Raw genomic sequence first — 14,299 nt, forward strand, 5'->3', positions numbered from 1 at the left:
GTTTGGAAGTCTTGGGTCATCTATAGGTTGTCATTGGCCAGCTACAGATTGCCCAGCAGCCAACCTCTCCGTGGGGTAAACTCTAAAACAGGGCTGCAGGGGGCAGATTGCTTCCAGGTCTCCCAGGGGACAAGCTGAAAGATCCAGGCTGCCATCCAATCACCTTGCTTTTAACAGCTCTAGAGGAACAGGGAGAGGAATTAAGATCCTGATTTCAAAGGAAGAAGCCAAAACAAAAATTCAGCACAGACTTGCTCTTTGGGTTGAACCATACACTCTTTTCATCAATTCTTAACTTTCAGTTAGCTCCCTGTCATACTTTTTATTATTTTTATTGGAATTTTTCTCTGAAGCTATTCAGCAGTACTGTCTTACATACACAGGTTGAAGTAATACTTGGCTATATTGTTTGTGGGTATTATTGGCAATGAAAGTGAAAGTCACTCAGTTGTGTCTGACTGTTTGTGACCCCATGGATTATACAGTCCATGAAATTCTCCAGGCCAGGATACTGGAGTGGGTAGCCTATCCCTTCTCCAATGGATCTTCCAGACCAATCAAATCAGGGTCTCCTGCATTGCAGGCAGATTCTTTACCAGCTGAGCTACCAGGGAAACGCTATTACTGTCAGAAGAATAAATATTTATTGGGTAAATGAATCATTTCTGGGTGGTTGGTGTGCTGGAGACTTGACCTGTAGATGAGTTTTCATTGATCTGCTATCATGTGCTGTGTGAACGTGTGGAAAAATCTCAATATGAATCTAAAACAGTGCTGTCCAACAGATGACGGAAATGTTGAGACGTGTGTCATGCAGCTAAGAAACAGGATTTCTCATTGCGTTTAACTTGAATTTAAACGGTCACGTGTGATTAGTGGCCACCACATCAGTAGCCACCCTTCTGAAGGATGGAGACATAACACAGGCATGCTAAATGACCCTTGCTGACCTCTACGTGCAGGCCAGGGGCTGTCTAAGTGGCCCTCTCTACAATTCTTCTAAGAGTCACAAGACAAAATCAGTACCCAGTGGAGGAACCGAGATATATGCTAAAACGTAACTGTTCCTGGGCCAGTCTCTCAAGGTCACACACCCAGTGAGGGGCAGAGTAGGGCTTTCAAGGGACTTCCCAGGCGGCTCAGTGCTAAAGAATCTGCCTGCAATGCAGGAGATGTGGATTCGATCCCTGGGTCAGAAAAATCCCCTGGAGAAGGAAATGGCAACCCACTCCAGTATTCTTGCCTGGAGAATCCCATGGACAGAGGAGCCTGGTGGGCTGTATTGTCCATGGGGTTGCAAAAGTCAGACATGACTTAACGATTAAACAGCAACAACGACAAAGGAAGTTAAAGGTCCACTGGACCTCAGGATCCCTGTTCGTATCCGTTTAAGAGCAGGGGTCTTGTGAGGCCATGTACAGTGAGCACTACCCAGGTAGCGTCCACCTCAGACCCTGTGGTTCTGCTGGCAAGATGACCCATCAGTGAGGAGAAGTGCTGAAAATGACCTGGGCTGGAGCCCATGGCTGAGAATACCTAATAGCACCCATTGCCTCTCTCTCTCTGAGTCCATCTGACATGTAGTTACTCATTAAACAGCTGCTCAGGATGCCAGGTTCATGGCCAGCACCTGGCAGGCAGCTGAGCAAGGTACAGCTTCCTGCCCCTGAGGAGCGAAGTGCAATGAGGGTTATAATCCAGCTCCAGAGCAGATCCGCAAGTTAGGGAGCCCTGTCTCCACTCCAGCGACATTTCCGGCCATGGGATTCATCTTTATGCACGCAGTGTGTGAGCACTCGGCTTTACGCTTCTGACCTTCATGAGCTTGGTCAGTGTGGATGAGTTTCCACAAGTCTGATTAACTCAAAGATATTGGCAAGATCCTGCTTTGGGCCACGAAAGGGTAAATTCCATGAGGAAATGCTACCCAGAGGGACTCCCTGGATAGGGCTGCCAGATAAAAAACAGGATGCTCAGGTGTATTTGCTGTTGTTCAGTAGCTCAGGCGTGTCCAACTCTCTGTGACCCCATGGACTGCGGCACTCCAGGCTCCTCTGTCCGCCACCGTCTCCTGGAGTTTGCTCAAATTCATGTCCACCGAGTCAGTGATGCTTTCCGACCATCTCATCCTCTGCCCCTGCCCCCTTCTCCGTTTACCCTCAGTCTTTCCCAGCATCAGGGTCTTTTCTAGTTTCAACTTCTGGTAAACAATCAAAACATTTTACAGCTTACGCATGTCCCAAGTACTGCATGGGACATGCTTACACCCCAAAAGTATTGTTATTTATCTGCAAGTCGGTTATAATTGGGGATTCTTTATTCTATCGCACCTGGGGGAGATGAAGGGTCCCCGGACGATGCTCTCTGCCAGGCCACACGCCTCCCAGGGCTGCTGCTGGCGCGGCCAGAACCGCGTCCTGGCTGTGCTGGGGGTAACGGAGTCGATGCAAGAGGGGCCGGTGGTCCTGACGGGGCGAGTGGGAAAGGGGCCTGACGGAGGGGCAGGGAGGCCGGGCTCAGGTCCGAGGCCGCCAGCGCTGAGAAGGGCCCTCGTCCACCTGCGAGGCCCCCCTGGCCGCCGGCACAGCCTTCCCTTCGCGGGGGTGCAGCGCGGCGGCCTCCCTTCTCGGGGGGCACCGGAGCGGGGTGCGCGGCCCAGGCCGCGGCCGACCGCCGGGCCCGTGCGGCCTGGCGGGTGACCGCGCCGGGCCTGGAGGGTCGCAGGCCGGCTCTGAAGCCGGCTGCTTGGCGCCGTCGGGGCGCCGGGGTGCCCGCGGCGGCGGGGCTGGGCCCCAGGCGGGCTCTCAGCCCCCGCCGCGGGGACGGGAGGGCGGCGCCGGGCGTCCGAGCGCGGGGATCCGGAGCAACGGTGTCAGCTCCGGTCGCTACCGGCCGGCCTCTGCCGGCAGCTCTCTCGGGCCCCAGTGCCCCCGCGCCCCCTAGCCCACCGCCCCACTCAGCCGAGGGCGGAGGGCCAGTCCACCGAGGCAGCTTAGCCTGGAAAGCTCTGGGTGCGGTTTCCTCCCGGAGCTCACTCACCACCCTGGCCACCGCTCTGCCGAGGCTGCCACAGCCTGGGGCCCTTTCCCTCCTAAGTGCGGCTCGCTGAAGCGCGGGAAAGCAGCGGCCTGGTCTGCAGGGCCGCCGCGCCCCCAGCGCGCCCGCGCCCCCACCGCGCCCGCGCCCCCACCGCGCCCGCGCCCCCACCGCGCCCCCGGCTCCTCGCCCTTCACTGTTCATGTTTCTGCGCTCCACCTGCTGCATTTACAGCCTTTCTTCTGCCGCGTCCGCTCCCAAGGCTCAGGGCAGTTTCTGCCGCGCTGCCTCCGGGTTAGGGCAGTGTTTTAGGAACCACGCTGTCTCCGCACAGGCTGCCCGGGAGACGGGACCCAAGACCCCAGACGCAATCCCTGGCACCCTGTTTGTTGGGACGGAGGCTGCAGGCTTTCTTTCCCCAGTGTTTGCTACACGAGGCAACACCAGGGTCTATCTTGACCTTGTACATTTTTTTTATAACTGCAGTGTAAGATCTTACAATCTTACATTTTACATAGTTCATCTGCCCCATTTTCCTGCCTGCTGAGATTTTTTTTTTTTTAATTCTGTCATTTAGTATAATCAGTCTCTCCCAGCCTTAGGACACACACATTTTTAATAAACTTGGCTTTTGTAGCTTTAGTCAAGTTATTCATTAAAATGCTGAACAGACAGGGCCAAAAGGCAAGCTTTGCAGCAGGATCTTCCAGGTGCTCTTGTGCCTTTAATTAGCACCATTCAAGTGGGGACACCCCACCAGCTGTACTAAGGTCCAGATCAGACTTCTCCTTTTGCCCAGACATATTTCATTAAAGACCCTGTTAAATTCTTGGTTAGGGCTCGGATATTCTGCCTACTGTGTTCTTCTAATCTGCCTAATCTTACTAATACAAAATCTGAAACCAGTGTGTCTGGAGTGGTTTGTTCTTGGCAAACCCTGTCGGCATCCAAGAACTGCTGCTTCCTTATCACTCTCAAGCCGCGGCTGGAGTTAAAGGCAAGTTGGCTGCGCAGGGCACCTGGAGCTCAGGCTGGGCTCCAGCAGGAGACGGGTCTGGGCCTGCCTTCCAGACTTGCTGCTGCTCACACGTGCTCAATAAAGGCTGATGCAGCAGTCTCTCTGGACAGGCCCACAATGCAGAAGAGACTTAGTCCAGGGATGTTTTTAGAGTTGTTGCTGTTTTCATTATAATATCTTAACTGGCCCTGCATTTTAGTTTCCTCTCATATACGTTCATCTTTCAAAAATGATCTCTAGTTCCTTTGGTTCTAATATTAATTGTGCAATAACCAGAATATGACAAGATACACAAAATCCCTACCTCCAGAAGACACCCAACTGGGCAATGAGGGTTCTTGCCTTGTTTTTGAATTTTAAAAATCAAGATCTCACCAACATATAATGCGTACTTTCATGTACCATATGACTCAGTATTTGTACACGAGGATTCACATTTGGAGGAATTTTGGTGGCAGCCAAGGCCCTTCCCCACCCCCAACCACCCGTCCCTGTGAGAGTCAGTCCTCCTAGATCTCTGATATTCAGAAGTTGAGTGGTTGGGGTGGAATTTTACTTTTCTCGTTTTCCAAGTCAACAGATGTTATGTTGGGCGCTGAGTTAGGTTCCCAGGGCCCGCATGCACATATAAGCCTCTTGCCTGGGAGGGCAACAGTCACCTCCTGGCCCCTCGGCCTTGATGAGAAGTGCTGGAGTGAGTGGAGGACATGCACATTCTTGAAATTACTTCAAACAGCTTCATCCTTCCTTCCCCGGAGCCCCTGATGAAGGCAGCAGGCTCCTCAGCACACTTTCACGGAGCCCAGTGGGGGTGTGGCAGGGTGAAGTCTGAGTTTCTCACCCCTCCAGCCAGCTACCCAGGCCAAAGCTCTCGCTGTGGGACTCGTGGTTGGCTTTTCACGTGACGGGGTGTGTTGTGTTGTGTTAGTTGTTAGAGTTATTATTCTAGCCGCTTACTAAAGAAGCAAATAACATTCCTCCAAAATGACTGAAATCGGTTGGATTTATTTCTTTCTAAAGTTTGTACATTTACATATATCATATACATATTTTAAATCCTTCACTATTTTGCATGATTTCTGTTACATAAAAACCATTTAAATGCAATAAATTCTGTTGTTGTAAAACAACAAATTATCTCCAACTTATAAAAACACAGGAACAGTTATGCTCATGAACATTTACACAGGAGAGAAATGTATTGTATACATCACAGCTTCTATACACATCAGGTGACTCACTGGTCTGCATGGTTTAGCTTTACCTCAACAACAGTGAAATAGGGCAATATTTATATACAACCATTTTAATAAAAAATAAAGCGATTGTAAAATGTAAACTTAATTTTCAAAATATTCTTCCAACACTTTAACAATATCCACAGAAATCACTGTTCCCCTCAAAAGGTGACCACCACAAGCTCCGCGCTTCTCGGGGAGACGGCGTTTCTCAAGTCTGGTGGGCGACCAGGAACAGGTTTCCTACAGGGGTCGGTACCACGAGCTCGCCCGAGTCTGCCAGTGTGACGGTCTGGCCACTGAAAAGGAGTAGGCTGCTATTTGATCACTACTTTTCACAATGTGCAGGAACCTATGGCACCAGATCCGCAACGAAGCTGAAGGGACTGGGGAGGAAACCCTGACAGTAAAGGGAGGATCTGAGCCCCAGTAAACATAACCCAGTTCTAGGCTGGCAAAGTTCATGGCTCGTTTTATGTGGTAAAGGCTGCATACCACCACCCTTCCTCCTGCCCTACAGGAAGCAGGGCTGCAGTACCAGCTCCCCGATCGTGTCAGTTCCTCTCTGGAAACAGCCTCCAAGAACCCCGGGAGAAGAGAACTCTGGAGGACCCTGCTGGGGTCTTTGCCCAGCAGCTCTCACAGGGCCCCGGCAGGACCTCGCCGCAGAGTGCTGCCTCCCTTGACCCCTGCACGGAAATGAAACCTTATCCGCTTCCAGAAACCCAGGTGCAAAGACAAAGATATCATCTATCCCTGGTTACAGGCCAAAGTGCCACCTTGTTTCTCGCCAAGACAAAGGACATGGTCTTGGCTTTGGTCATGTGTCACCACGGGGACTCGGGCACCCTCGGTGGGGTCAGCCGGGAGGACAGCTGGGTCCCTGCAGCCTGGGAAGGCGCCCGTGGACCAGCCCTGGGCTCCGAGGAGCCCCTCTTTGCTGAGAGTCACCTGCCAGCCTCCACAGGGTCCGAGCAGGAGCCCAGGCCCCAGTGGGACCTGAACTGAGTCTGTGCCAGGGGCTCCTGGAGGGCAATTCCAGAATTCTCCGTGGTAACCAACATTTTCCAGGAATTGACACTAAGGTGCTTTTTCTAACACTGTTGGTGAAAGCTGAGCCTCCAGCCTGCAAAGGGAAACCCGTCACAGCCAGGCTCCTCCCCAGTCCAGCCACTCCGCCCAGCTCGGGCCGTGGAGGGCTGTGTTCCTCCCCGTGACCCCCTCACAAAGGAACCTGCAACCGAGCAGCTGCCCTGCCACCCAGGACGCTGGGGAGCGGAGGGCCCCAACTGCCGACCAGCCCCTCCCCGCCCAGCGTCTCTCCAAGTCCTGCCCGCCCTGGGGGGCCTGCAGGCCGCGGCCACCTCGGTCCACACCCAAAGCAACGCTCCAGCGCTCCCCGTCTTGAGTTTACATGACGGGGCACTCACTGTGTACACGTGTGCAAGCGTGTGTACACATGCCGGAGGCCCCCGTGTACCAGAGCCCTCAGGGCCGAGGACAGGCCACAGCAGCAGGTCTCCCCCGGGCAGAGGCTGGAGGCTCCCACCTTCCCCTTTAACTCTTGTTCCTACAACTTAGAAAAGTATCCTAAGGGCGTTAGGGTCAATGTGCATTCATATTCTCCACGCAGGAGATATTATTATCCAGGCCAAAGTGTTACTTGACTTTACATTAAAAGTCTCAACAGTCCAAAAGACTAAGACCCCACACCAAAACTTTAAAGTTTGCTACTCCTTTTTGTTTGTGGTTTCTGAATCAAAGGGATGCTTCTGCAAATCACTGTGGTTCTCAGGAGGAAACACACTCTAGTGGAACAGAGACCCCACAGGGACGCAGGGCCAGTGCCCCGCCCGTCAAGGACAGATGAGGAAATGGGATACAACCGCAAGAATAGTTTGAGACTACAGAGTTAATTAAGAAAACAACGCAAGTGTAACCACCACCACTGCAGTCAGGGGCCGAGGCCAAGCCCTTTAGCCCACGGCTCCCACGCTCTGAATCGGACCCGCGGGACAACAGGCAAGCGTATGCAGACAGACGCACTGCACTCAAACACTCACTCACACGCACTCAGCTTTGCTTTAAATTACACCAACATGCTGGTTAATAAAGTTTTACTCTCTAGCGATCTATTTATATATCGTTAAGATAAGCAGTAAGCTCAGACAACTAAGGCCAGCGGCTCTTCTTTGGGGAGAGGCAGGAAAAGAGACCTAAGTATAAAAATAGTAAAGTTTTCACCTGGTCCGCAGTCTGTCCTGACATTCTTTTACCTGTGACTTGACGCTTAGCTGGTGCAGCCGTAGACCCGGAGGGCTGTCCTGGGTCTCGGGAAGCCTGACCTACTGCAGGGGTTGGTGATGTTCTTCAAGGTGAAGAGGGTGAGGATGCAGGGCTGGGAGGGTGGTGTGAGCTGCTGTAAAATAGTCACAGGTATGTAAATGATATGCCGGGCACTTAGCTGATTCTTCTGAAATCTCTATTTTTCTGGACTAATTACAACAATAAAGAACGTGTGCTCTAAAGCATCACATTTTGTAATAAGCCCCAAACTGTCAGTTTGACTTTAAGTGCTCTTAATACTGAAGTTGCTAAGACTGCACAGGTTGCCTGTGGTTGGTTTTTTTTTTCTTTTTTCTCTTTCTTTCTGTATATTTCAAATTATAATGAGCTACCCCCACCCCAGTATTGTACATAGTACACTGAAATAGTTTAACAAAGTCAGTTCAGAGTCCTTTTTGCTCTGGTGAGTCAAAGCTCAAAGATGAAATTTTCTAGCATAAAATCTTATTATTAAAAAAAATTAATCAAAATATCATTTGAATTTAAGTTTAATAAAACAGTACCACTATATAGACTCTCAAAAAACTGCATTATATATTCGATCCTATGAGGTTTTTACTTGCTTGTCATATCACACTGGTTAAGGACAAAAATAAATTTGATGTAGTATACTGAATACTGATGCGCAATCTACACATTGATACATATAGGCACATACAACTATAAATACCCACAGTTACGACACTGGCAGGTGACAGGAAGCACACTCGTTGATGTCTGACATACTATTAATATAAACATTCTCCAAAAGCCTGCGGCACTGCAGACGCACGTAAACCACAGCGGATGAGCCAGAGACCCAAGAAACCTACCGTATATACAACTACCTGACCTGTGGTATATAAAGACCAGGCCGTTGCAGTCACGCCCACAGCCTGCCCTGAAGAGTCACGTCTTTCCTGACTCTCTCTCTCTCTGAGGACGTCCTCCCTGCAGGCATGGCCGCTCACGGTCCCAGGCAGAGGCTGCCCTCTTGGGCTGTGGGTGCTCTGGGCGCAGGAGGAAAATGGCAATGGCTCTGGACCTCAGTCCTTTGAGAGCAAGACACGGGTGAGAGAGCAGCGGCGGGGCAGAGCCCCCTCAGGGCCGTGGGGTTTTTCCACAGTGTGAGCCGCTCATCTCTGAGGTCCTCCGGGGGTGACTGCCCGGGGTGGACTGCTGGCCTGGGAGACAGCCAGCCAGAGTGCCTTGGAACCAGGAAGGCGCAGAGGCCTGGCTCCTTGCAACGTGGACTGATCTTCTGTCGGAGGAACTCAGACGCTCCGTGAGGAAAAGCGGGTGCTGGTTAAGGCCCGGCCACCCTCATCATTAGCCAGGCTCGACGCTGAGCAAGTCCTCGCTGACACTCTGGTTCCCGCTTAACAGTGCTTATGCGTCAACTGCAAAGACTCTGTTGGTTGAAAAGTGAGCGGAGCAGGGGCTGACCGCTGGTGCAGCTGAGGAAGTGGGGCTCCCCCAACCGCCGAGCCCCAGCCAGGTCCCCAAGAAGCTCCACTGTGGAGCTGGGAAACGCCCTGTGAACTCAGGCTTAAAAAAGCTCGATGGGTGACTACAAGGAAAAACACCAAAAGAATCCAATTCCAGTGACCTAGTAACTAAACCCAAGGAAGGGTTCTAAGTAAGACTGTGGAGAAGCTTCTCGAAGGTCAACTTTTCCCCAGCTGTCTACAGTTAGGGGTGAAGACAGAGAGGAGGTGCAGTGCGTGGCCAAAGCCAGCCCGCCTGACGTGAGAGCATCTCCCTCGTCTCTGTGGCCGGAGCGGGCAGGCCAAGGCCAGCAGGAGGCGCCTTCTCTGCTGGGCAGGTCCCCCTTCTCCAGGCTTGGGGGGGTCCTGCTTTGGCTACAGGGTGAAACACACCCTCCGGAGGCCGATCTTTGGTCGGCCTTGGGGAGCTGGCTGGATTTTCTCTCCCAGAATCAACTCTTTCACCTCCCTTCTGACTAGGAAACACACCTCGTGTTCAGAATGAGGGTCACAGCTGGAGAAGCACAGAAGGCCCTTCACGGTCACCCACCCTCTTTAGCTGAGATCAACAGAAAAGGTCCACCGGGCTGCAGTCCCCCAGACGCCTCTCCACACGCTGGTTTTACTGAGGTTAATTAGACGCACAAAGGTGCTGCTTGGTCTAATCAGGCGTTACTAAGAGTCAGCAGATGATGGTTCTTAAAAAAAGCATACTTCAAATGATGTCTACGGCTGGCAGTAAAATAAGGACCCTGCACCCTAGTAACTAAGTCTTGACTGCTAAAGAGAATTCCTGGCCCTTCCTTGGAAATGTCAACACATGAGGTGGGGGCATACCTTGAGAAAGCCGCTTCTAAAATAGGCAATTTTGCCACATGACTGTCACCAAGGTATTCTGGTGACTGTCAAGGTTTTCTAGACTAAAAGCTGATATGAGGTGTATTTCTGTAAAGAGGACCTATTAGATGGAGGCTGACCTCAAGGCTCTGGTGCTGAGGGACGGGTGCGGGGATGGGTGAGGGCTGGGGACAGGACCTTCAGGAGGAAGCTGGGCCCCCTGTACCATGAACACAGAGCCGGGAAGGGGAAGGTCTTCAGCGTCCCCTGACTAGATGCCCCAGGGAAGCAGTGCTCACAGAGGAGTCACGGCTGGCTAGGGTTAAGCCTCGAAGAGTCCAGTCTCAGGAGAGGCCCTGCCTCCCACAGGACAAGCTCCTGGCCTGCGAGGGGCGCTGCGCCAGACAGTCCAGAGGCCTTGGGGTGGGTGGGGGGCGGCTCTCAGCTCGTGACCTAGCGACGGCAGTCTGGGATGCTGGCCCACAACCTGACCTCTGCGGCTGTTTTCCGGGACAAACTGTGGGAACACAGCATATATGGCAGCTTACAAAGCACCCCTCTCAGCTGTCTCTCCATCAGCATGTCCAGGAGCTCTGGAGACGGCATCCGCAAGTCACGCAGTGAGTGCCAATGCTGACCAGGATTTCAGAGCCGTGATGCTGCCTAAACACCACAGCAAGTACCATTCCACGTCCAGTACAGACGCTAAGGGACACACACGGAGACACTCGACACACACAGACACACACACACAGATTGGGAGCACACACATTCAAGCCAGTCAAGGATGTTTCTTTTTCTTTAGTTATTGAAGAGATGACGTGGTCTCGGTACCTGTCTCCCCTCTGCTTGGGATAAAGATCTAGGCAGAAAACACACACGCTGATGACTCCGATTCTAGGAAGAAAGAATATTTTCCTTGTAGAAACCATGGATTCAGTCAGAAGCACTACAAAGAAAGAACCAGGTACAGGGGACACGTTGGTAACCACCCTGTTTGTTTCTAGGTTTCTTGAAACAAATTCAGTTACTGCCTTTACCTAAACAAGACAAGAGGGTTAGAGGGAGCTTTTCAAAGACGTGGCAAAAATGCCACAAAACCAGCAGCTATAACCTTAGAGAGGGGCTTCTCTCCTGGGCACCAGCAGACACGGGCATTTCTGCAGCCGACGGAAGTGCTAATAAATGGTCCTGTATAAACGCTGGTGCATCAGGACAAGACACCGCTAGAAACCGCAGGGTTCAGAAGGGGGTTTTCCCTGCCTCCCTGGAACTGTGCTATCCGCGCAGAGTCCCTGCGTCTTTGGTCAGAGTACCTTAGCTAGTAAACTGAGCACAACGGGAGCAAATGTCTGTGGGAGAGGAATATTCAGAGTGATTCTATTAGTTCCGAAGTTGTGGAGAGTCTAGGTTTAAGGGTCGCCAAGTTTTCAAGTTTGAAAATCACAAATTTCTAACTCAGAGTGGGCTCACTTTTCATCCCTCTCTCCTCCTCAATAACATACCATTCTGTTTTGTCACCCTGATTTTCAAAGGGACTGCCCCTCAAACAAGCTTATGACTGTTCCGAGTGGAGGCGAAGAAACGATTTAGAATCAAGGATTTACTCTGGGGACAGTTGAGAGCAGAGGGCAAAGGGGCGGTCACAGGGGCCGAGGCAAGACCAGACCAGGGGACGCTGCGTTTGCCACCGGGAGAAAGTCCTCGGCTCTGCAACCGTAATTCCTTCAGATTTTATTCCTTTGAGATTTCACTACGGAGAATCAACATCCTATTACCAAGGAACTCGAGGGAAAAACTACGTCTTCCTTTCTTATTTTGCTTTGATTAAGGAGAGAAGGGCTCCATTTTGATATTATTTTGTTAGGAAGACCCCAAATTCTTACAACCAGCCATGCTCATGTATATAAAAGAATCTAATTCCTGGCTGGCAGGCAGTCCATCGCAGATGGCCCTGGATCCCTCGTCTGGACGCTGCGGGGGTGAGGTAACAATTTCCTGCGGACCAAACACATGTCTGCTGCTGCAGCCCCGAGAGTCCGTTGTCGCCACTGAGACGCTGTGTTTGGAAAACACAGTGGACTTGCAGCCGTCTTGCCTCAGCCTCTGAGACTCCACTTCCCTCCTCCTTGCTGGGCTGAAATGGAATCTACACTTCCAGCGAGCTAGTGCGTGTCTTGCATTCCCAGGTCCTGAGGTCCTCGCCTCCAGCCCTCGTCGGCCCGGGACTCAACACCAAGTGCTCAGAGGCCCAGGGTCACAGGGCGATGGCGCGGTAACTCTTAAGCGAACTTCTGAGCGTGATTCCGCCTCTGTGATCGGGCAAGGTTTCACAAGAAAAGGCTCCTACCAACTCTGGCTAGAATTTTCTAAACTACAAAGTTTGTCCAGTTAAGTGTTTCACAATGGGTTCAATGTTTTTTAAAAAAAAAGTGTAACAGCTGCTTTGAAAGTACAGAAAACAACTGAGCAGAGTGCAAAGAAGAGAAACCGGAGGAGAAGCGACCACAGTCCATTCTGCAATCGCGCTCCCCTCACAAAAGGTGCATTAGTCGCCAGGTAGCAAAAAAGTCATCAAAGCAAAGAAACCAAGAGCAAAGAGATGACCTGTACAGAAACCAACAAAAACATACAATAGGAAAGGTTAACTAATGCACCATTTAGTCACAGACATTTTTTTTTTTTAAATATATTCACGGATTTACCAGAAAGATCTTGAAAACCTCTTGTTTTGCTCCATGACCAGCACTTCCTGGCCACAGGTGGATCCTAAGTAACTTTCTGCTTAATGCTCGGCGTTTCAGGTCGGTGGTCTTTCCTCTCCGACACGTTGCGCTTGACCTTGGCAGTGACTGGAGACGTGTCTGGGTTCAGCGAGGGGCTGGAGTGCGACTTCTTCAGGCCTGCGGGGCCCCCCCTGCTGCCGCTCAGGAGCTCCAGGCCCCCCTCTTTCAGGAGGCGGACGTACATCTCGTAGCGGGTTTTCTGTGGGGAGTCAGAGAAGAGGGAGGGGTCAGGGACACTGTCACAGCGCAAAGCACAAGCCAGCCCGCGGCCCGGGAAAGGGCTGGCTCTTAGGAGACTGCCCGAGGGGCTCACCGATTCGAGGAGAGACTGTGGGTTCTCCTTTGTTCTGCATTTTTGCAGGAATGGCATGCAGATGGAGGAAGCGTGCTTCCTGAGTGTTCAGCACCAGATAATGTAGACTCTGGTTTTGGGGACCAGAAGGTGCTCAGGCCTGCAGCCACTGGGGCCACCTTGTGGGCCGTGGCCAAGGCCTCCCCTGAACCTGGCGGGGGTGCCTGGTTCTCCACTCCCAGCTTGAGAAGCAGTTGGTGATGGACTTACACTCCTGACCCAACAGAACCACTCACACCTCCTGGAACTTAAGCTCCTGACCCGACGGGACCACTCACACTTCCTGGAAGCTTGCCCTGGTTTCCTGTGACTGCATTTCTGCTAGGATTACCAACTTCTCAGAGTTGTCTTCTTGTGAAACCTCAAATTATTTCCTGATGCTTTTCTTCATTCTGCACATTTATGATTTTTCATCAACTGTTCATTGACTGTCTACTATGTTTTAAACGACTCCTTGATTTTCCTGTCTTGAGTCTCTTGTTCTAAGAATAATTGAGAAGAACACTGTAGAGATTTTTTTCTGTAACCCTAATTGATGCTGCTGCTTTTTTTTAAGTTTGTATCCAAATCACTAGATAGAGCTATTTTATATATATATGTTGCAAATTATAGAAGGGTCTCGGATTCTCAGTTTGATAGACTATAAAATAAGTCTCCTCATGTGACGAGTTGACTTACTGGAAAAGACTCTGATGCTAGAAAAGGTTGGGGGTCGGGAGGAGACGGGGACAACAGAGAATGAGATGGCTGGATGGCATCACCAACTCTGTGGACATGGGTTTGAGTGAACTCCGGGAGTTGGTGATGGACAGGGAGGCCTGGCGTGCTGTGATTCATGGGGTCGCGGAGAGTCGGACATGACTGAGCGACTGAACTGAACTGAACTGAAAATAAGTCTCCTATCACAGTGATTCAACACAGAAAGGATTTGTAGAGGCCTAAAGTATTTTTTTTCTAAACAAAAGAACACATCGGTTATAAATTGTCTCAACAAAGGCAGGCAAAGTCTGTTACAACAATAAATCTTTTAGAGATTTGTCAGGTTAGATTGAGATTTTGTATATCTCAGTTTTAATTTAATAATTATGAAGCTGAAGCTACTGGAAGCTACTTTTTCAAGTTGTTTTGTTCAAAAGTAGGGAAAAGCCATTGGCCCTTAGGTTTGCTCTGGATTTGGTCAGCGTCCACGTCGGGTTGCCAAGCTTTGGTTGGTGAAGATG

At 51.1% G+C, this 14,299-nt stretch overlaps 1 protein-coding gene across 11 annotated transcripts in view; it reads right to left on the bottom strand.

Annotated features, from left to right (window-relative positions):
* Nucleotides 1-4,961: 4,961 nt before the first annotated feature.
* PSD3 (pleckstrin and Sec7 domain containing 3) overlaps nucleotides 4,962-14,299 on the bottom strand; it is a 610,189-nt gene continuing 600,851 nt past the window's right edge. For 6 of the 11 annotated variants that reach the window (XM_088832764.1, XM_088832767.1, XM_088832765.1 and 3 more), the window contains one exon: nucleotides 4,971-12,926. In XM_088832764.1, the coding sequence (XP_088688890.1) occupies nucleotides 12,711-12,926 (216 nt within the window). In that variant the 3' untranslated portion in view covers nucleotides 4,971-12,710. Of the gene's footprint in view, nucleotides 12,927-14,299 lie in introns of all 11 variants that reach the window. The other 5 variants (XM_088832769.1, XM_088832768.1, XM_088832770.1 and 2 more) reach the window with 4 other exon arrangements.

The sequence above is a fragment of the Moschus berezovskii genome, chromosome 26 (genome assembly GCF_049115385.1).
Source record: "Moschus berezovskii isolate FMDL1 chromosome 26, NW_MosBer_1.0, whole genome shotgun sequence".
NCBI lineage: Eukaryota > Metazoa > Chordata > Mammalia > Artiodactyla > Moschidae > Moschus > Moschus berezovskii.